At 37.6% G+C, this 23,074-nt stretch overlaps 1 protein-coding gene across 5 annotated transcripts in view; it reads left to right on the top strand.

The window, feature by feature from the left end:
- NR1H4 (nuclear receptor subfamily 1 group H member 4) overlaps positions 1 to 23,074 on the top strand; it is a 66,673-nt gene that overhangs the window by 38,992 nt on the left and 4,607 nt on the right. For 3 of the 5 annotated variants that reach the window (XM_032844303.1, XM_032844304.1, XM_032844301.1), the window contains 5 exons: positions 5,845 to 5,997; positions 7,908 to 8,041; positions 9,693 to 9,791; positions 10,124 to 10,223; positions 14,114 to 14,260. In XM_032844303.1, coding sequence (XP_032700194.1) covers positions 5,845 to 5,997; positions 7,908 to 8,041; positions 9,693 to 9,791; positions 10,124 to 10,223; positions 14,114 to 14,260 — 633 coding nt within the window. The remainder of the gene's footprint in view (positions 1 to 5,844; positions 5,998 to 7,907; positions 8,042 to 9,692; positions 9,792 to 10,123; positions 10,224 to 14,113; positions 14,261 to 23,074) is intronic. The other 2 variants (XM_032844306.1, XM_032844302.1) reach the window with 1 other exon arrangement.

Consider the following 23,074-nt stretch of genomic DNA (forward strand, 5'->3'; position numbering starts at 1 on the left):
ATATAATGGAATATAATTCAGCTATAAAAAGAACGAAATCTTGCTGTTTGCATGGCATGGGGGAGCTAAAGAGTATTATGCTAAGCGAAATAGGTCAGTCAGAGAAAAACAAATACCATAGCATTTCACTCATTTGAAATTTAAGAAACAAAACAAATGATCAAAGGGAAAAGAGAGACAGGGAGAGATAGATCAAGAAACCAAGAAACAGACTTAAAATTATAGAGAACAAACCAATGGTTACCAGAAGGGAAGGGTTGAGGGGATGAGTGAAATAGGTGATGGGGATTAAGGACTGCTGGTATTATGATGAATGCCTGCTGTTGTTTGGAAGTGTTGAATTACTCACTATATTGTACACCTGAAACGAATATAACAATGTGTTGACTAACTTGCATTAAAATAAAAGCTTAAAAAATAGTAAATTTCATCAACTTCATCTCCGAAGTTTGAGGGATGCTTTTTCAAAAATAATAGTCTGGGGGCGCCTGGGTGGCTCAGTGGGCTAAAGCCTCTGCCTTTGGCTCAGGTCATGATCCCAGGGTCCTGGGATCGAGCCCCACATCGGGATCTCTGCTCTGCTGGGAGCCTGCTTCCTCCTCTCTCTCTCTCTGCCTGCCTCTCTGCCTACTTGTGATCTCTGTCTGTCAAATAAATAAAAATCTTAAAAAAAAAGTCTGAAACTGCTTCTGCCAGGTGGTCAGGAGTCTATAAACAAATTCTAAAATGATTAATGTCTAAAGACAGTTTTTGGCAATGTAAGCTCCTTACTAGAAGGATAGCCTAAAGCACTAATTAAAGGCATAGAGTTTGCCAGTGAGCATATCAGAGTTCAAATCTAAGCTCTACTGTTTACTATCTATAGGATTTGGAGCAAAGTGCTTCATCTCTGTGTAACTCAGTCTCCTTAGCTGTAGGAAGGAAATAATAATAGAATCTACTTCCTAGGGGTGCCTGGGTGGCTCAGTGGGTTAAAACTTCTGCCTTTGGCTTAGGTCATGATCCAGGGTCCTGGGATCGAGCCCCACATCCGACTCTCTGCTCTGCAGGGAGCCTGCTTCCTCCTCTCTCTCTCTCTGCCTGTCTCTCTGCCTACTTGTGATCTGTCAAAAAAAAAAAATCTACTCCATAGGATCGATAGGAATATTAAATGAATCACCATATGCAAATGTTTAGAATAGTGCCTGATACAAAGTAAGTTCTAAGTAAGTGAGTGATGGAGTCCTTTTTATTTGACAATGTGCTGAGATAGACCTGAGGACTGATTCTATTTAGGTTGTATTGGATGTAAAGATCACTAGTTATTCAGCTATGTGCATTTGTTGCTGTTTAAAAAGTATGGAGACCCTGAAATGGTTTTTTAGGATTTATTTATTTATTTATTTGAAAGAGAGAGAGAGCAAGCAGGAGAGGGACAGAGGGAGAGAATCTTAAGCAGACTTTATGCAGAGCAAGGAGCCTGACATGGAGCCTGATCTTACAACCCTGAGATCATTACCTGAGCAGAAACCCAAGAGTCAGATGCTTAACCCACTGAGCCACCGAGGCACCTCGAGACCCTGAAAATTTTAAGCAACCAATATTTTACTGATTTCAAACAGTAGTTCCTGTCAGTCACTGGAGTCTGATGTGTGCATATGCATGTATGCTTGTGTGTGCACATATATGTATATATGCATTGGAAATAGGGTATGGTCTATGAGTTATGTCTATATAAAGAAGCAGAGAAACAGGATATGCAATATTTTGCAGACTTGAGGGATCCATTTTCCTATCCTGTAGACATTCTCCTGCCACCACAGGAATTCCCCTAGTGCTACACCTTCCTCAGATGACAATGCCAGCCCTGTCTACTCATCTTTCATTATCAGGGAGTCTCTGTTCCTCAGTGAATTTCCTTTCCATTCATCTTCAAATTACTTTTCTGGGCATTGTTGAATATGCTCAAGATAGAGTCAGAGGTACTTGTATGGATAAATTTGCATAAGTATAAATATAGTATATGTACCCATATTTAAGTGATATAATGATAATATTGTGTTGCCATCTCAGAATGAAAGCTAATTAATTCAGCTAGCTATTGAGATGATAATGATTTCTTTCTCAGTTAATACCAAAGTTCAAGAAAAAAAAACAAACCTGCAGAATTGTCCTAGCACTGTTCCTTTGATTCATCTTGGAATAAGGAGGTTTATTTCTATTAACTATTGTGCTATCGGTATCTACAATGTTTTTTTTTTTAACATTTTATTTATTTACTTGACATATTTGACATATCACAAGTAGGCAGAGAGGTAGGCAGAAAGAGAGGGGGAAGCAGGCTCCCCACCTAGCAGGGAGCCTGACGTGGGGCTTGATCCCAGGACCCTGGGATCATGACCTGAGCCGAAGACAGAGGCTCTAACCCACTGAGCCACCCAGGCGCCCCTGTTTTTTTTTGTGGGTTTTTTTGTTTTGTGTTGTGTTGTGTTTTTTGTTTTTTAAGATTTTACTTGTTTATTTGACAGAGAGAGACACAGCGAGAGAGGGAACACAAGCAGGGGGAGTGGGAGAGGGAGAAGCAGGCTTCCCGCTGAGCAGGGAGCCTGATGTGGGGCTCAAATCGAGGACCCTAGGATCATGATCTGAGCCAAAGGCAGATGCTCAAGGAATGAGCCTCCCAGGCACCACCCCCCATGATGGTTTTAAATGGAATCATTCTTGGGAGGGGCTAAATATTCATGTAAAGATTGACTCAGTTTGACTAAGGAACATCATTGAGCTCACTGATTTGGTACAAGGAAGAAAACTAACTTCCTAACTTCTTAACTTCCTTCCCTCCTTCCTTCCTTCCTTCCTTCCTTCCTTCCTTCCTTCCCTCCTTTCCTCCTTCTCTCTCTCCCTCCCTCACTCCCTTCCTTTCTTTTTCTTTCTTCCCTCCTTCCTATTCCTTCCTTCCTTCTTTCCTTTTCTTGCCTAGAGGCTCTTTTAAAATGCATGCTTTGGTATTTGCACTTCCTGTATCAATGTTGATCTGAAGCACAAAGTCTTTTTTTAGACTTTGTGTGGTTGGATTTGACATTTAGGAAAATGGTAAGATCTTTCCTACTGAAAGTTATACCAGCTGACAGATTCACAAGCAAGTCTATGATTTTTTTAAACCTTGCTATCTAACTTTTTCTTCAGGCTCTGTTTTTATGTTGAGTTAGTTAACAAGTCCTGAGTTCCCCTGTTTCTTCTTCCCTGTTCTCACCATCTAGTTCAGGCACCAATCACCTCTCAGCTGTTTTACATTTTTCACCTTGCACCAAGGATCCTTCCCAAGATGCAGGTTACCCTCTTCTGCCAAAACCCTCTAATGGCTTCTCTCTTTCTACATGGTAAAAAGTCAGCAGTTTTGCCTTGTGTTGAAGGGCATTTAACCATATTCTGTCCCACTACATGCTCTTAGCCCCCTTCCACTAATTCTCCCTATACCTTCCCACCAAAATAGATCATCTACCCCTCCTTGGTATTTCCATAACTTTCTCATTTCCCAGAATGCCCTTCCTCCCTCACAGTCCATGTTTCAAAACCCTACTTATTTCCTAAGGCCCGCCTAAATTCTACTTCTTTAATGAAGTGCTCTCTGATTTCCCCTCAAAATTAATCAGGGCCGTGCCTAGTCATATAATGCCTTTTCCTCAAGACACTCAATTTCTAGCTATTGGGACATTGTCATATTATACTTATTTTTACCAGAACAATTTTTATTGCCTTCTGCTGGAAAAAAATTGCCATAACTAATGTGCAAATCTCCATGTCTGTGATGAAATTCCTGCCTGAGTTTGAATCCATCTAATTCCTTTATTAACCATGTGATCATGGCCAAGATGCTTAATCTCTCTGCCTCTCTTCCACTTCTATAATATGGGAATATATAATATTATCTTCATCATAAAATTGTTATGAAGGTTAAATAACTCAGTGCAGGTGAAGTGGTTAGAACAACAGCCAGTGAGTGCTTGATAAATGTTACCTATTATTCCAACAGGCTGTTAAAATAAGAAGGACTCTTGCTGTCTCAGTTTCAGCATTCTTGAAGATTAGTTGCTATATCCAAAGTGAGCCCATCTTGCAGTGGGTAGTTAAGAAATAGTTAAAACCTCACCTATTTTGAGGGTATGAAGTGGTCAGGAGTTGGAAATTCTAGAGTAGTCTTTAAAGATTTTGGAGCATTTGACTAGTGCCCCATAAATCCCATATCCCCAGTACAGAAGGGGAAGGGTGTGGGGTGCAGGTATCTGTCTTGGGGACCACCACAGAAAGTATGGTACTTTGTGAGGATTAGGAAAATGTGTCCCCTCTTCCCCAGTTGAAATCTATACACTAAGGAGGCCCTGCTGCCCCGTACCCAGTGAAAGGGTCTCCATCAGGATCGCTTGAGGAGATTGATAAATATCCCCTACAGCTGAGAAACACAGGAGACTGTGAGAAGCTGAAAGGGCCAGAGGTATGGCGACTGCTTATGAATAAGTGGGAGAGATCCCCCCTCCCCCAGTTTGCTGCACCAGAGAAAGCTGGCACAGGGTTATCTTGAACTCATGACAAGAAGGCCACATGGAGGGACTTCAGAGTAAAGAGGATGGTGGTAAATTGCTAAATTCCTAGATGCAGAAGAAGGGGATACAAGTCATGGGCTAGAAGAGAGATGTATTTGCCCCATTGAGGAATTGCAAAGGAACATGTCCCAATGGTGGGCATTCTCTAAAGAACCCAACCCAAGAGAGAAGGAGTCAATTTCAGAAACTTGCTGGGCACAAGCCAACTTCTAGCAGTACAGGCAACAGAGCACTTTCCTATTACTTCTTCCCCTTGCCTCCCACAATCCTTTCCTTATTCACCACTTCACCTTGACTCTGGAAGTGTCAGAAATTACCGTTAGCCAGGTGGAGGAGAAAGAGTAGAAGTGGCAAGCGGGGAAAAAGAGAAAGGCCTTCCTACCTGTAGCTTAACTGTGGTAGGCTGCCGCTACGGCCATACAAATATTTGCTTTTAAAGCAAGGTTGGCATCTGTATTATTACACTAGGCTGGGCATCTTAAATACTGAATGGAAGCCTTCAATGTGACCTCTCCCAGGATGCTTGGTAAATAGCAACTTGTTTTGCAAGGCTTAGCTCAACACTTACTTCCGTGTCTGATCTCTTCACCCAAACTGACCATTCTCCTTGCTTCCTCAGCCCAGCACCCCCACCCCCAGCCCAGGAATACTTAATTTCACTTGTTTGGTTGTTTGCATGGGTTTGCCCTCAACCAGGCTATAAACTCTAAGAGGGCAGGGATGACTTATTCACTTTTGTACCACCAGCACCTTGAGCTCACTGGCACACAGTTGTCTCCCAATAAAGATATAAGGAAAGTAACCTACCTTTAAAAACAAATTAAGGGGCACCTGGGTGGTGCAGTGGGTTAAATGGTAGACTCTTGGCTTCAGCTCAGGTCATGATCTCAGGGTCCTGAGCTGAGCCCTGTGTCAGGAAGTCTGCTTGAGATTCTCTCTCTCCTTCTCCCTCTGACCCTCCCACTTCTCTCTCTCTCTCTCAAACAAATAAATAAATCTCTAACTATCCTCACAAATTAAGATTTTCTTAAGAGAGGCTATGATTCAAACATGTCTTTCTCTTTGAGACAGAAGTTAACAAATAGTCGTCTTCTGGACGATGAGGTGAGGTTGAAGGTACCTTTGTCACCTGTACTCTCAAGGATGGCCTGGGTACTCTCCAGGGGTTCTTGAGAAAATGCTCTGTCATCCCTTAATCCTAAGGTGTTTTTCTGAATAGGAGTTGTTATGAGTCCTTTTACTCCTTTCTATGTTTCCTCCACAGGTTTCTTTAGGAGAAGCATTACCAAAAATGCCGTGTACAAGTGTAAAAATGGGGGCAACTGTGTGATGGACATGTACATGCGAAGAAAATGCCAAGAATGTCGCCTAAGGAAATGCAAAGAGATGGGAATGTTGGCTGAATGTATGTATACAGGTATTCACATCAAGCAATTAAATTCCACTTAAAATCTCTTAAGGAGGCAGATGCAGGTAACTCGTCTGATTAGAATGGTACTTCACATACTAAAGAAGGGATGAACTAAACCGTGGAAGTTCTGGAAAAGGGTAAGGAACCCCTGAAATTGGCCAAAGTGTTAGTGAAAAAGGATTTTATTCCCCTGAAAGAAGCAGCTTTTTGCTGTTCGTTGCTGCAAGGAATCATATATGGAGTAAAATGGCATTAATCTGCAGTGAAAATAGCATGTTGTAAGAAGCTACCAGGAATAAAAACAGCCTGAAAATTTTCTCCAAATGTGATTTAATATCTTTCTTATTGTTTAATTAGCATAAAAATTCACAGTTGTGGGAAAGATTAAGAATGTTTTATAAGGTATAACTGCCTCTGAATTGTCTAAATAGAGTTTTAAACCAAGTCATTTTATTAGAAGTCCTTCTTCTCTTAGTGCAGCTTTGAACCAATTTGTATAGGTTTACACAGGAAATTAACTACTGTGGGTTTTAATATAATTTGGTCCTTTGATCTGATAAAGAGACACTGTATTAACTGCTGGTTTTGTGAGGAACCATAATCTTCATCAATTTGGAATGCATGCTAGTATATAACATATTAATTTTTCATTCTGCAAATTCTACAGACCACTCAGATTTTGAGATATGGCCTATTCCTCCTCAAAACACAAATGACAAACAAATGTCACCAAGGGGATAATAACATTCAGGGAGGGAATGCCACATGGAATAAAAGCCTTTGGAAGGTGACTCCAATTCTATTGTTTCCACACTGTACAGGCGACTGGGATGGACCCAGAGAAATAATGTGTGAAAGAGGGGGAAAAATAGGTCAGTGTAAATAATCCAGCTCTGGGTAGATGAAAGTTTTATAGTGGATGATCACTATCTCCTCTTAGCATACGAAACAAGAGACTGCAGTAGGGACGTCTGCTGGAATCCAATCTTGCAATGGAAATGCTTACTTTGATACTGGGGGGTTCATGTTGCTCATCACTTAAATATGAACTCGTTCCAATGGGAGCACTGAGGACATTTTTTGTGATTACGCCTACCAGAGTCTATACTATTATTAATGCAAACTTGCCCAATAACAGATGCAGAGTTTTCATGTGATCTTACAAAATAAATTCCTGGACAAAGAGGTTCCCAGAACTTAGTTTCATTAACATTGAGAGGATAAGGACGTTAAATGGGAATATGGAAGATTGTTCTGCATTATTTTTTATAGCTCTGTTTTAGTATAAATGAATGATGATGTTATAAGATTCTTCAAAAGGAAATTTCAAAGTCCCTTTGAGTTATTTTCATCTCTATGTTCTCAATAATGTACACAGTTCTGAAAAATGACGAGATTTAAAATTTTCCCTAAAGGATGTTGACATTTGTTTTGCTCAGCATGTGTTTACTTATGTGTGCTTAATGTGACATGGGATATACTTTTTAAGATACAGTTACATAAACATGGATGAGAAATAATATTAACATTATGTTATGAAACACTAGCTCTCAGGGTCCCCTAGACCAAGAATGGGGACAGTGTCTTTCACTTTTTTATTGACTGAGTACCATGCATTTGTACAATGCTTTTGTGTTACAAAGTCTTTAATAAAACACAACTTTTTATAAAAGACCCAATTATGCTTAATCTATACAAAACTCTTTGAGGTAGATATTTTTCCTATTTTATCAATGAAGAAACTGAGATTCACAGGGGGATAAATTTCTTGTTCAAGGCCAAGTCTCAAAATTCAGAAGGATTAGAATTAGTGCTGTGCCAAATTGCAGAGATGTGAGCCGACTACATATCAGCTGCCTCATGACCACAGGCCCAATAGGACTCTGGGGTGAAATCTCTGTGTTTTATTTTTTCAGGCTTGTTAACGGAAATTCAGTGTAAATCTAAACGACTAAGGAAAAACGTGAAGCAGCATGCAGATCAGACCATTAATGAAGACAGTGAAGGTCGGGATTTGCGACAAGTGACCTCGACAACCAAGTCATGCAGGGTAATAACATGCGATGGTGTCCGCTGAAGCCCACAGCAGCTGAGCTTCTAGGCCTGTAGTGACCTGGCTGAGAGGCTTTAAAATTAGAGCCACCGTAAGCAGAATTTCATTCCAGTTGTGCATTAAATGGGTTTCTTCTTTTTAGTGGAGAAAGTAAAATCTGCTTTGGTGTAGAAATTCAAATACTAGCAGTAAATAAAGCAAAATGAATGCTCTCTGTCCCCCTGGCTCCATTCCACGCCTACTACCAAGAGGTTCCCAGTAGAAGTGGTTCAGTGTAGAAATGGATTTTTCAGGTTGAGGGTTTTGTTTGTTTTTTAAGATTTTATGTATTTGATAGAGAGAGCCTGTGTGCACAAGCAGGAGGAGCAGCAGACAGAGGGAGAAGGAGAAGCAGGTTCTCAGGGAGCCTGATGTGGGATATGGGCCTGGATCCCAGGACCCTGGGATCATGATCTGAGCCAAAGGCAGACACTTAACCTACTGAGCCACCCAGGCACCCCTCAGGTTGAGTTCTGATGACCACTTTCTTTTTTCTTTCATTAAGAAGGGAAACTTAAAAGTGGGAAGGATGTGTATGCAGTAGAGGTTTGTGGGTTAGTCCCTATCAATGGGTAAAATTGAGTCGATACACATCTGTAGCACAATAGAGAAAAGCCTTTCCCATAGATCTCATGAATTATGCAAGTAATCCTTTGGGCAACCTGAGACAAAATAGAGGAACAGAACAGCATTTTGGGTGATTGGTTAAACACATGGTGATAATCTACCCAGTATATGGGGGAACTTTAATTTGCCATAAGTTGAGAAAAAAAAAAATCCATGATTGTTTAAATCACACTCTTCTTAATGCTTATTATGCTACTGACAAGGAAAACTTCATCCACAATTAGTTTTCCAAGTATAGTATTTCACATTCACTTCAGAAAAAAAATACTTTCATATTATCCTGCCGTAGGACATTCACACTTTGATATAAGGAAGCAAAGAGTTGACAAATTAGCCATACTCTTCAAAAGATGCTAGTCGGGAGAAAGGGATGTTCAGGGTCTGAACTGTCCAGACTGATGACTCTGCTTCAAGGTTAGGCAAACACTTTTTTCTATAAAGAGTCAGATATTTTAGGCTTTGGCCACAGGTCTCCATGACAACTACTCAACCCTGCCATTTTCGTGCAGAAGCAACATAGATAACACATAAACAAGTGAGTGTGGTTTGTTCTAATAGTCACAAAACCAGGTGGATTTGGTAGATGGGCCACAGTTTGCTCAGAATGCTAAGTGTGGGACATTTTCCTTAGTGACTAAACCTTGAACTTTCACTGAACTTCCCTATGAATGGGCTTGATAGACTTCATATCAAGACTATTCTATCTTCCCAAGAAGTACATGAAATGGATATTTTGTTATCCCTATTTTACAGATAGAAAAATCAACAACTTGGGAGACATTTAGTGAAATGATATATGGCTTGCCCAAGAACCCAGAGTAAGCGATTACAGCATACATTATATCAGAATGCATAGTTCCTGCCACATTTAAGGCTTTTTATCAACAATTTCTGAAATTAGTTTATTCCAGATGGATGCACATATATGAAAGATGCCTTATAACCACCTTCCCTAACACCTTTTATTTTTTTGCCAGTGTAGGAGAAAACTGAACTCACCCCAGATCAACAGAATCTTCTGCATTATATTATGGATTCATACAGCAAACAGAGGATGCCTCAGGAAATAACAAATAAAATTGTATGTACAAATATCTGAAAATACATGGGTTTAAAGTTAATGTTTTCTGGAGCTTTTAGTATTTTGGAGATAGAATTTATATATGAATTTGCTATTTCTAAATGATTACAGCTGAGAATTTAGTTTATATGTTTAAACTTTTAGCAGCATTGAACAAAGAATAAGAGGTCTCATATCTGTCGAGGTGATAGTAATTGTTCTCTGACAATCTGAAAAATATGAGCTGAAATTTAAATTTTATTATCCAAATCTTGTTCTTTAGTCTAATGATTTTGTGTTATTTATCTTTTCATCTACTTATTAATCATTTGATTTTTTTTCTTAAAATTTAGTTGAAAGAAGAATTCAGTGCAGAAGAAAACTTTCTCATTTTAACTGAAATGGCAACTAGTCATGTACAGATTCTCGTAGAATTCACAAAAAAACTGCCAGGTATTTTTATATGTAGATACTTTTTTGTTATACTGTGTAATATTCTTGTGACATTGAGAGAATCAGGTCTGTTTATTGTAAAGTAGAGATTATTTTACATCTGATTTAAATTAATGTGTCTAGCAATTATAGACATGAAATGTTAGAACCAGAGAAGATGTGTGAAATCATTTATAATAATTCTTCTGAATTGATAGACTAAGAAATTGAGACTTTACAGATTTGTCATTCATCCATTTACTCATTTAATAAGCATTTGTTGATACCTATTTCATGCTAAGTACCTAGCTATTACCTTCAAGGGGGGTGACTAAAGAAAGGCTATAAAAAGAAAAATTATATACAAAGCGCTGTTTGAACAGAGAGGAAGTGGTTGCTAATTGTATCTGAGAAAGATAGGGAGACTTCAAAGAAAATAATATTTTAATCGGGTCTAAAAGATAAAGCATTGGGGAGGGTATGGGATATGGTGAGTGCTGTGAAATATATAGGCCGGATGATTCACAGACCTGTACCCCTCAGGCAAATAATATATTATATTTTAATAAAAATAATTAATAAAAAATTTTGAAAAAGATAAAGCAAATTTCTTGGTGGCACAGAAGAGAAGGAAACTTCCAAGTTGAAAAACCTGCTCGTGAAAATATAAAATATAAGGCATAAACAAAAATAGGATTTTTAGAGATGAAAGAGGAAAATTCAATGGGATTACAGCATAATGTGGTGGGTTCCTTGGTTAGACATAATGTAGTTGGTACCAGACTGATAAGGGCCTAACTAAGGAATTTAATCATCATTCCCTGGATTATAGAGAGCTTTTGGTGCCTCTTTGTTGTTATTGTTTGTGTTGACAGGAAAGTTATGGATTTATGTTATATAGATATGACTTGATCAGTTTTATATAAGATGGATTTGAATAGGGAAGGATCAAGGAGGAGGGATCATTTAGGATGCTACTGTATCAGTCAAGGCAAGAGGTCTTGAAATAAAACAACAGCAGTGGGAGACCAAAGAGAAAACAAAATGAAGAGAGATGCAAAAATTGATAGGACTTAATGAACAATTATATTTGTGAAATGAGGGAGACAAACTTATTCATAGTCATATGGATGGTGTCAATACAGAAACTGGAATTCAAGATTCTTATCTCCCAGCTTCCCAGTTCTTCCAGCAACACTACCAATGCTATCTAAGCCAGTACATTTAAGTTGTTTCAGTGTTTTAAAAATATATTAGTACAATAGAATTCCATGATCTAGGAGAGTATAATTAATACCGTGTACAAGAACATAACCTTGTAATATTAAATTACAGAAGGTAACTTCTGATGTAAGATTTTAATTAGGTTAATTTGTCTTCTTTTGCTGACATTATGCAATTATTTTATTAAAGTGTCATGGATAGACATAAGCCTACATAAAACTCATAAAATGTGGGGCGCCTGGGTGGTTCAGTGGGTTAAGCCGCTGCCTTTGGCTCAGGTCATGATCTCAGGGTGCTGGGATTGAGTCCCGCATTGGGTTCTCTGCTCAGCAGAAAGCCTGCTTCCCCCTCTCTCTCTGCCTGCCTCTCTGTCTACTTGTGATCTCTCTCTGTCAAATAAATAAATAAAATCTTTAAAAAAAAAAACCCTCATAAAATGTGAGGAGAAAGTGTTCATTTTCATTTTAACATTAATATTCTCTCATTTCTTTATTAACAATGAAAGAAGGACTTAATTTGTTATATGCTAATTAGGGCAGTCTTGATCAAAAACAAGTGTATACAGGAGTGGAAAATGTGGGAGGAGGAATTGGGGGAAAAGGAAAAATATAATGTTTTTGGTTGTTTGTGAAAAGAGAGTTTTTCAGTTCAAATTGTCTGTTGGTCTTGAACCACAAAATAATTGAAGAAAAAAATCTTCTTCATAGAATGTAGCTTATCTGAAGGCAACAGCAATAACTGACACATCTCTTTATTCCCCATGCTTAGACTAGTTCCTGAGGGGAGGAAAGAGTACAGTTAATGTATGTTTAATGGGTAAAGCAAGGGCACCTGGCTGGCTCAGTCGAGAGAGAGCATGTGACTCTTGATTTGGGGGTTTTGAGTGTGAGCCCCAAATTGGGAGTAGAGATTACTTAAGAATAAACTTTAAAAAAATGAAAAATATTTTAAAACTTTTTAAAAAGGAAAAAAATAAAATACAGAAGGAAATAAAAGACACAAAACTCGTGAGAAAGAAATTTTAGTAATAGTAACAATATGGTTAAAATTAATATTTTAACAAAAATAATGGAAATGGCATTATTATAAATAGTAATAATAGTGCTGTAACTCCAAAAATGAAAGGGTTTTTGTGAAAGAGATAGATGAATTGTTTTATTCTGTAGTTCATTGAGCATAAGCTGTGCCAGGCACTGTCCAGGGTGCTGGAGACCCTGCCGGCTTGGCTCCAGTCCTCAAAGGAGCTTTTAGATTCACTAAGATAGTGATTCTTAATCCTTCACATTACTCTCTTCTCTAAACGTCCACTGTTATTTAATACTTTTCTAAGCCATTTGGACCCTGATGATGTTAGTTTATTTTTATATGTGTTGTGTGTGTGCGTGTGTGTGTGTGTGTGTATACATGTGCATAGGAGCTTGTGTTGTTTTCCCATTTATTCAGTTATCCAATTATTCAACAAATAACTCTTGGCTGTCAGTTATGTGCCAGGCACTGGGAATACAAAAATGAAGAGAACGGCAAAGTCTCTGACCCCAAGAAGTTTATACTCTATTAGATGTGGCAGATAATTAGCAAATATGAATAATTTTATTATGTGAGGTAGTGGTAAACTCTATGAATAGAAAATAAAGCAGGTAGGAACCAGTGAATTCTGGGGAATATTATTTTAGTAGGATTACCTTGAAGCAGAGATCTGCATACAGTAAATATCTGCATACAGTGAGACATGGGGATAGCTGGAGAAGGGCATTTACCCTTGAGGCAAAACAACATATATGTTCATAGCAGAGCCAGGGGTCAGTGAGGGGAAGGAGGAGGAAGAAATGATGTCAGAGAGGTAGCTGGGGACTATGGCATATAAGCCAGGATAAGGACATGTTTCTTCAGGTTATCAACTCATTCCCATATTTCTCTAATTTTTTTCTACCCTGCATGATAGAGTGCTGAGCTCAGAGCAGATATCTTAACATGATCTTGATTGTTTTATTAATTTGTTTTGAAAATTCCCCCGTTCTCCAGATTGACTAATGAGTCAGACAAATAATCCCTTAAATGTCTGGATATATGTGAAGATTTTTTTCTTTTTTAATTTATTTATTTGACAGCGAGAGAGATCATAAGTAGGCAGAGAGGCAGGCAGAGAGAGAGAGGGGGGGGGAAGCAGGCTCCCAGCCAAGCAGAGAGCCCCACATGAGGCTGATGTGGGGCTCGATCCCAGGACCCTGGGATCATGATCTGAGTCAAAGGCAGAGGCTTTAACCCACTGAGCCACCCAGGTGCCCCTGAAGATTTTTTTCTGTTTTGTGGATGCTTCCATTCTGCAGAGTTAACTCTATGACACCAGATGCGACTAATATAATGGCTCAGAGTAGCTGTTTGCTTCTAATTTCTGAGAGTTGCTTCATCTGGATCAGTCTGCTCTGCCATAATATGTATTTTTGGTGTGGATCTGACATCATTTTTTTACCCAATTTATTCAACAAATCCTGCTCAACAAAGATAAAAGTCAACATCTATTTGGGAGAGAACAATAAGCACTTAATGACTCAACCTACCCAACCTTAAAACAATTATAAAAGCACTTTATGGAAATGCTTTATCTATGGGAATGGTAACGATGATGAAATATTGTTATATAGAATTCACAATTCCCTCACACTGATTTGATTATCATCTTCATCCAGGATTTCAGACTTTGGACCATGAAGATCAAATTGCTTTGCTGAAGGGGTCTGCAGTTGAAGCTATGTTCCTGCGTTCAGCTGAGATTTTTAATAAGAAACTTCCAGCTGGACATGCTGACCTATTGGAAGAAAGAATTCGGAAGAGTGGTAAGTGATTTGGCTAATGGTAAAGAGTTTGTTCCTGCAAGTAAGAATTTGTACATCCCACAAGATAGGCTTCTTGCCTGTCTTATGCAAAGTTATGTGCCCATTGTGATTAGTATGGAGAATGGCTCTAAAAAGATATGTGTTAAATAGATGAGGCCTTTAGAGGGTGGTTCAAAAATCCTTGTTGTATTAGCAAAATACTAAAAATACTCTTTGCTCTATATTAAGATTAAAGGTCGAAGAAGAAATTTTTTTAAAGTTCAGAAAATTAGTCTGATAAAAACAGCATACAGGATCTGAGGTTATTCAGTCCAAAAAAGATTCATTTGTTCAAAACCTTCACGTATGAATGACTATGGATCAAACTATTATCTATCTCTATTCAAAGCAAAATAAAAGGAATTATTAATAGCAACATTTGTGCACCATTTACTAGGTTTTAGACACTGTTCTAAATACTTTACATATATGATTTCATCAAATCCTTGCAAAGTCCTCTGAAATAAGTACTATTATTATTCAAATTTAGTAGATAAGGAAAATGACACAGAGTGCCTAATAACTTTTCCATTGACGGACAGGAAGTCTGACTTTAGAAGCCCTGTGTCTAAACCACTATGTTACTCTGCCTCTCAAGAGACAAAATGAAATAATAGTATGAGTTGAACTTATTACAGAGGAATACTGGGACAGAAAGGACTAAGAGATATTGGAATGAATTTCCAGGAATTCTGTGCTATTTATCTTAGAATCTGAGTCTTAAAATAGTCTAACTTTTCATTTACCTGAGAGACTTTATATATGGATTGAAAGGGAATGGATGAATGAGATGAAATGATGGCTCAAGATCCTTTCTTCCCAAAGTATTATCTTTTTATGAATTACTAGAACAAGTTTAAATATTTATAAAATTAGTGTTTTAGAATAGATATTGGAAGGAAAGTTTTTAGGAACTTCTGCTTTTGCAATATAAGGAAAAGAATTGAAAATAATTTTTTAAAAAAGCAGCCATCTCATAATTGTTGTGTTTTCTTCTCTTAAACACTGAAAGCATAATTATCATCATTGTTAGATTTAAAGAATACACATTTTAAAAAGATGCATTCATTATTCATATAAATCCACTAATTTATTAGTTTAACATATATTTAAGGGCAAGACACTGTAGAGGTAGTGAGAGGAATCAGGCATCTTTCTTCTCTTAGGAAGCTTATAGTCTAGTAGGGAGATGTGAACTGTACATTGATAGTTATAATAAAATGTGGAAGAGAAATGAGATGGGGTGACTTCTTGTTGGTAAGGCTCTGGAAAGATTTCATTGGCAAGCTGGACCTTAAATGATATTTTATGTGAATATTCAGAGTGGAGGTACAAGAGAGAAGGACCAGCAGAAGCAAAGGACTGAGGCAGGGAAGTTCAGGTTATACACACAAAGAAGAATGAATATTTGAGTTTGATTAGATTAAAGGTTACATCAAAGGGAAATGGAATTTTTTTAGAAGTCAGAATCAAATGGTTGAGGACCTTGAATGCTAGGCTAAAAGATTTATCCTTCATTTTCTAAGAAACAGGGAGACACTAAAGATTTTTGAGCAGGAGAGGAAAAATGCCAGTCATGCTTTACAAATCTGCCAGCAATGTTAGGATAAGCCAGGATGGGAGATGCCTCTCAGGAGGCAAGAGGTTTCAAGAATGTGCTCCCAGAAGAAATGGAGAGAAGGAAAAGAGTCTGAGAAATACGTTGTCAGAGATTTTCGCCCTTTGAAAGATAGTATATTAGTAAGAAATATGGATTCTGGTTCTGGACAGATTTTATTTTACATTTTCTGGAATGTTGTGTGTGTGTGTGTGTGTGTGTGTGTGTGTGTGTGTTTTCACTCATCTGTGCATCTGTCCAGGCAGCTGGGGTAAGGGAGAAGGGTTGAATCAGGTAACCTCCACAGTACCATCCAGTTCTAATTAGTTCTTAACCAATCAATTTTTCTGATTGCTGGGTTAACCAGTCACTTGCACAGCGACTTAAGTATCTTGATTTTTTTTTTTATTGTGATAAGAACACTTAACATGAGATCTACACTATTAGCAAAAGTTTAAGTGTACAATACAGCATTGTTGCCTATAGGTATAATGTTGTAGAGCAGATATTCATCTCACTTAACTGAAAATTTATGCCCATTGAGTAGGAGGGGGAAATGAGTTACTAATTAGTAGGCACAATAAAGGAGATCTTTCTATTCAACAAATATACATTGAATACTTGATTTGTGCCAAGCACTGCACAATTATTGAGGGTATGGAGGTGAGGAATTATGATCTTTGTCCCCTGGGAGCTTACAAACTAATGGATAAGATGTATAAGTTAAGGATTCCAAAACAATGTGCAGTGTAATAGGGACAATGAGGGATATATATGCAAAATGAAATTGAGGCAGAAAGATGTGCTTGGCTTCCCTGAGTTTACGTGGTGAGTCAGAAAAGGCTTACAAAGTTGACGAGTGAACCATGGAGGATGGTTGTGAACTCATCAAGCCACAGAAGTCTGAGAAGGGTACTCCAACAGCTTTAGCCATTAAATAGTAATACAGAAACTTAAAGTGCAAAAATGTGGAGGTGTGAGAGCATCCATGTGTTGGATCCACAAATACCGTGACATTGCTGAAAAATAGTATTTCTGAAGGTGAAATGTAATAATGCTAGATTTTTAAGGACATTGAACACCACAAAAATAGTTTAGTGTAGTTCTTGTATAATGAGGAGTCTTGTAATGGTCTGAGAAGATAAGACATGACCATAGAAGTACTGTAGAAAGGTCTTTCAAGCAGTAATATGAAGGAACTTTTACAGGGATTGAGACAAGTCTATAAGGAAATCAATGCAATAACTAGGTAAGAAATGGTGAGGATCTTGCAGTTTAAAAACAGGTAAAAAATAGGAAAAAAACTTGCTTGATTAATGTAGGTTTCAGAACTTGTGATTTTGCAAATTTCAGAGAAGTTCAAGAATGAAGTTTTCTAGAATGCAAACTATATAAATACCTATGCGTGCCTCTGGTTCATAAATAGATTACTTTACTCAAACATCAACCACATATTGTGACAATAAAAACCACCAAAACTCACATGCTGCTTCGTATTTTATTATCTATAATGATGCTTCCATTTATTAATATTTATGAATTTGCTTCTCCCAGTGGATTTTCAGAGCATTGCCTCTTCCACACACCACATAAAAACCTGATCTTGCGAGATGACCTTTCAGAATAACTTTTTATTCTTATGCAAATATAACACGTTCTTCTATTGTACATTTAGTTCTAGAGAAACATAGCGTCTCTAAGTTGCCCTGACTGTGCCTACAGAACTCTTTAAAGAATATAATGTGAAATTTAATTTCTTGTTCTTCAAATTCGTACTCTTTTGTTTGCTATTATTAAATCCCAATTACATACACAAAAGTACTGTCTCCTGAGATACATTTACTTAATGAGAGCTATAGTGCTTATTTATATTAATTGAAGCTTTAGAATATTATATCTGACATAACTTGTGGTTGGGTTATTTCTATATAATTCTAGTGCCTCAATTATATTATTTCTAATGTACTATGATGCAAACTAGGTTTTAAAGCTGAAATATTTGTTAAAACTAGAAATAATCATGTGATACCATAAAATATGATAGCACTGAAATTGCTAACATTGAATGAGTTTACATTTTAACATTAAGGAAATTAGCAATAACTTTTCACAGACCATGCAACTTGTTCTGTTAACTTCAAATATAACCTCTGAAACATATTTTTTTGGCTTTTTTTTTATTCCCATAACAGACATAAATGAAATATCCAATTCCTAAGTGTTTATCAGGATGACAGTGTATTAGGATTTTGCAGTGGTTCGCTTTTATACACATCATCTTACATGTATTCTCAATGGCCCCTAAAGGTGGGTTTTACACTCCTGTTTTATAGATGAGGAAACAGGCTTAGAGAAGCTAATTGACCTGCACAATGTCGCATAGCTAATCAGCAGATTGCCAGGAGATGAATGCAGTTGATCCAACTCAAAGCCCGGTGCTCTTTCTATATGTTGCACCTATCACTCACCATGGTCTAATATTTGCTCTACTATCCGCTAGTAGGGAATGCAAAGACCTAGTAAAACACAGTTCCTGCCCTTTGGTTGAGAGGGAACATACAAGGAACAGGTAGCTATTTGAAATTGGCTTTAGGTAAATGATAAAGTGAAGAGAATCAGGGAGGTCAGAGAAATGAGAGATCCTTATCAGCATGATGGAGTTGTAGCTGGTTTATGGTAGCATGGTCAAGTGTACTCTATACCTTGCTTATTTCTCTGCTTTTTAACTACACATAATTTCATTGCCTTAGCTTTGGCTACACATGGAAACAATTCTAAGAACTAACTTTTCTAAAGAAGATGATGTAAGCTGATTGTCAGGTGAGATACTGACTTTGAAGAAAGGGCTGGAAATGTTAAGAACAAATAACAGAATATTTATAAGAAAAGTAAAATGCAGGGCGCCTGGGTGGCTCAGTGGGTTAAGCCGCTGCCTTCGGCTCAGGTCATGATCTCAGGGTCCTGGGATCGAGTCCCGCATCGGGCTCTCTGCTCAACAGGGAGCCTGCTTCCCTTCCTCTCTCTCTGCCTGCCTCTCTGCCTACTTGTGATCTCTGTCAAATAAATAAATAAAATCTTAAAAAAAAAAAAAAAAGAAAAGTAAAATGCATAAATCAAAATTTGGAGCTCTTAACACCACATTTTGCTTTTCAAATTGATTATGTAATTTTGGCATAGACAAATGGGGGTTCAATCTGTAGGAAAAAGGCATTTTCAAAATAAAAGAAAGTATTAAATTAATATAGGAGTCAGCATTTTCATTGGCTCTCAGCTGTATTCAGTACGCCTTTTATACTTGTCCAGTATTGGACAATATGTATTTATTTATGTATCTGTTTCTTCCATTAATCTGTTGACTGCTAGAAGGTTGTTCCCAGCATTATCACAGTGCCTGGGGCACCGTTGTACAAAAATTGGTGAATTTTGTTGAGGTGATTTGGAACCTGACAATCCAAACCCTGGCAACTCCTAAGCACCAGTGAAATCTAATTTAGCCACATAACCTTTAGCCACTAGGACTAATGGGAAGCACGTTATTTATTAAATATTTCAAATATTTTATTTTGAAAGTAGTTATTTTTTTGAATTGCTAATTTGATGGCAACTTTTAACTTAAGGCCAGCAGCATGGCACAAATGACTGACAGGGTAGAATTTGGCAGTTGAAATAGAGGTTAGGGTCCAAGCTTTTAACAACTGAGAATGTTTCCATGTCCTAAGGGCATCCCTTGCCCCCATCATGTCTCACAACTATGTCACCTTCGTTGCAAGGAACTAACAAAACAGAATATTGCCCAATTTAACAAACATTTGTTCATCGTTATCATGTCTCCAGCAGGATGCTGATTACTGAGTAGAGCACCTTTAAGTAGTCAGGCAGTGTGTCAGGCACAGGGAGTATGGCGTTGGTTCCTATTCTCATAGATTTTTTTCTGGTATTTCACACTCCATTGGGAAGGAGAGATATGAATTGTGATACATGCATAGAAATGAATCTAGAGAAGAAAACTAATTCTGCTTCACTGTGACAGGGAAAGCTCCACAGAGGAAGCAAAATTTGAGTGTTGTCTTGAAACATGGGTGGTGTGTCCTAGCCTAATAGGGATCCTGCCTTATATTTCAGGCAAAAAAGCATGAAGACTAAAAATGTATCTTATTTGTTAGAGGAACTATCTGTTAGGATGCCCTTGACTGATGATTATAGAAAATCCAATTCAATATGGCTTAAAAAGTAAGGACATTAGCTCAAATGAGAAACCCAGAGGAAGGGTGGCAGCAGAATTGGTTAATTAAAGAGCTCAGCAGGTTATCAGAAAGACAGGTCTTTTTCAAAATTTCTGCTCTGCTGTCCTTGGTGTATTGGCTTTACCCTCAGGCTGATTCTCTTCCTGGCCACAGCATTTCCAGGCATCACATCCATGGGCAACAGTGCCCAAAGGAAAAAGAAACTTAAGAAAGGAAATTAATGACCTCTTCCTGAGTATAGAAATCTTTCTTGAGACCTCCCAAGTAGACTCCCCTTTGCCTCAGTGGCCAGAATTGTACTGTCGCTGACTATACCAACAGTGGCTGGACCTTGGGCTGGAGCTTCTGTCTTTTCTTCTGCCATAGCACATTGGCCATGGCATTGGAGGGGAGGAGAGGTGGAGAAGTGCAGACTGACGTAATTCGGCTCCAGGAACCGAGAGTTTCTGTCATTACCTCATAGGGAAACTACTGGGATGAAGAGAGCTTTGTAAGGAAAGCAGAAGGCAAACATTGCTTTGTAGGGCATGTCAGAGACTTATACCTTAACTTCTATGCTGTGGGGTGGTGTCCTTTCTAGGAAAATGTCAAATTACATGGTTTTGAGTAAAAAGCATCATTTTCAGTAAGATTCTTCGTCTATCTTGATCCCATCAATTATAATAAATCAGATAGAGGTATTTAAAATACCAGGAATGGTGTCTTATATACTATCTTGTATCACATACACACATCCCTCTGCTTTATTTTTTTTTTTAAGATTTTTAAAATTTATTTGACAGAGATCACAACTAGGCAGAGAGGCATGCAGAGAGAGAGAGAGAGAGTGGAGGAAACAGGCTCCCTGCAGAACAGAGAGCCCAACGTGGGGCTCGATCCCAGGACCCCGAGATCATGATCTGAGCTGAAGGCAGAGGCTTTAACCCGCTGAACCACCCAGGCGCCCCTCTCTGCTTTATTTTTTGTCCCCAGTTAAAATTTGGAAGTTTAATTAGGAAATAAAAGACATTTACATTGAAAATAACTTAAAAGAGGGACGCCTGGGTGGCTCAGTTGGTTAAGCAGCTGCCTTCGGCTCAGGTCATGATCCCAGCGTCCTGGGATCGAGTCCCACATCGGGCTCCTTGCTCTGCAGGGAGCCTGCTTCTCCCTCTGCCTCTGCCTGCCATTCTGTCTGCCTGTGCTCGCTCTCTCTCTCTCTCTCATAAATAAATAAAATCTTAAAAAAAAAAAAAAAAAAAAAAAAAAAAAAAAAAAAAAAAAAAAAAAAGAAAATAACTTAAAAGAGCATAGAGTTGATTCTATCAAGTAGTTTTTCTTTCAAGGACTATTTCTGATTATTGAACAATTAATTGTTCGGTTATATACCTCTTTCTCTAAAAAAGGTAAAACAAGAAACAGAAGCAGAAACACACTTTTTTTTTTTTAACAACTGTGCTCTTTTCCATAGTAGTCTGTTGTTAAATTAGAAAATAGCCCCACCTTGTGGCCAAAAATCAGCTAATTGGGTATAGAAACAAAAAATTAAACAAACTTAAAAAAATCTCCAGAAAGGAGGAGGCAGGAAAACAAGAAAAGATTGACCCTTCGGAATGATATTATTTTTACATTTCCTAAGTTAGAAACTGCTGGTTCATAAAACTTAAAATACCCCTTTGTTGATGGTGCTGCAGTTAATTCTGATTATTAACTTCAATTCTAAAAGCAGATTTATATTTTGATCTATGCTGTAGAAAATTTATTTTTTTAAATTCTACTATTTTCTGTATTTTCACTATATTCACTGTTAGCTTGTACAATATATACAATATAAACAATCATAGCAAATATCTTTACCTCTTTTTTCCTCAAAAATATTAGCTATAGTTAGATAGCTAATGGGGGTAACATTTTTGTAACGTTAATGGGTATTTAGAAAGACAAAATAGGAAATTAGGTAGTCAAATATGTTTTCTAAAAATTAAATATTTTCAAAATCAACCACCTTTAATATTATCACCAATCTTTGTATGCTATTTTAAAATAGAGCATGGTCATGAGTTATTATTTCAGGTAGCCACAAATGATGGGTGTAGTCCCTGAATGCTGAGGAAATCCTAAAGACTGCCATTTTTCTTTTTTAAAGTAAAAAAGAACATCCTTACCAGGAAAATATAGATCTTAGTTTAACACCTGAAGCAAATCACTGATCAGCCAATTTATATTAATCTCTAGGGAGGTCCAGAATGTAAAAATAAAACAAAAACATAGCTTTGTAAACACAAAAGTAAATGAGGTAAGTCTAACTAAAATTGAGACAAACTGAGATAAAAATGAATTAATGAACTAATATTGATCTAATTTCTTAAATAACAATAATAGTATTTGCTCTAACATTCATTGAGTGTTTGCTATCAACCAGGCATTATGCTAAGCACTCCACATATATTATCTCATATAATGCTGTTGTTATAATTCACATTTCACAGATGAAGACACTGAGGCTTATGGAATTTAAGTATTGTGACCAACATCGAGTCATAGATCAGATTTCAAACTGAGCTGGCTCACTAATTCTTAACCTCCTCACTAATTCTTAACCAGGACTGATATTCTCAGGCTCGCAATCTTCAACCTTCTGGATTTTAAGTTGTATCTAGTTTAGTCATGGGTATTCAGCTCAATCTGTAAAAGCTGGAATCTTCCACATGATGCAATACCCAAGTTGCTTAACAAAGACACTACTGTTAAGAGAGCCCACTGGGGTCGATTAAAGAATCAAAAGCCAAGGGGAAAGAAGAGTGTGGCATTTGGACTAAAGAGAGAAAGGCCAGGGATTCAGTTCTGGAAGACTCTTTGGATTATTCTAAAAGCAAGGATTTGGACTTTCTGATTCTGCGAAGCGTAATATTATATGAAAATTGTACTCTTTAGGATCTGGAATCCAGCTGCATT

Source organism: Lontra canadensis, unplaced genomic scaffold (genome assembly GCF_010015895.1).
Source record: "Lontra canadensis isolate GAN:19392208 unplaced genomic scaffold, GSC_riverotter_1.0 scaffold150, whole genome shotgun sequence".
Classification (NCBI taxonomy): Eukaryota; Metazoa; Chordata; class Mammalia; order Carnivora; family Mustelidae; genus Lontra; species Lontra canadensis.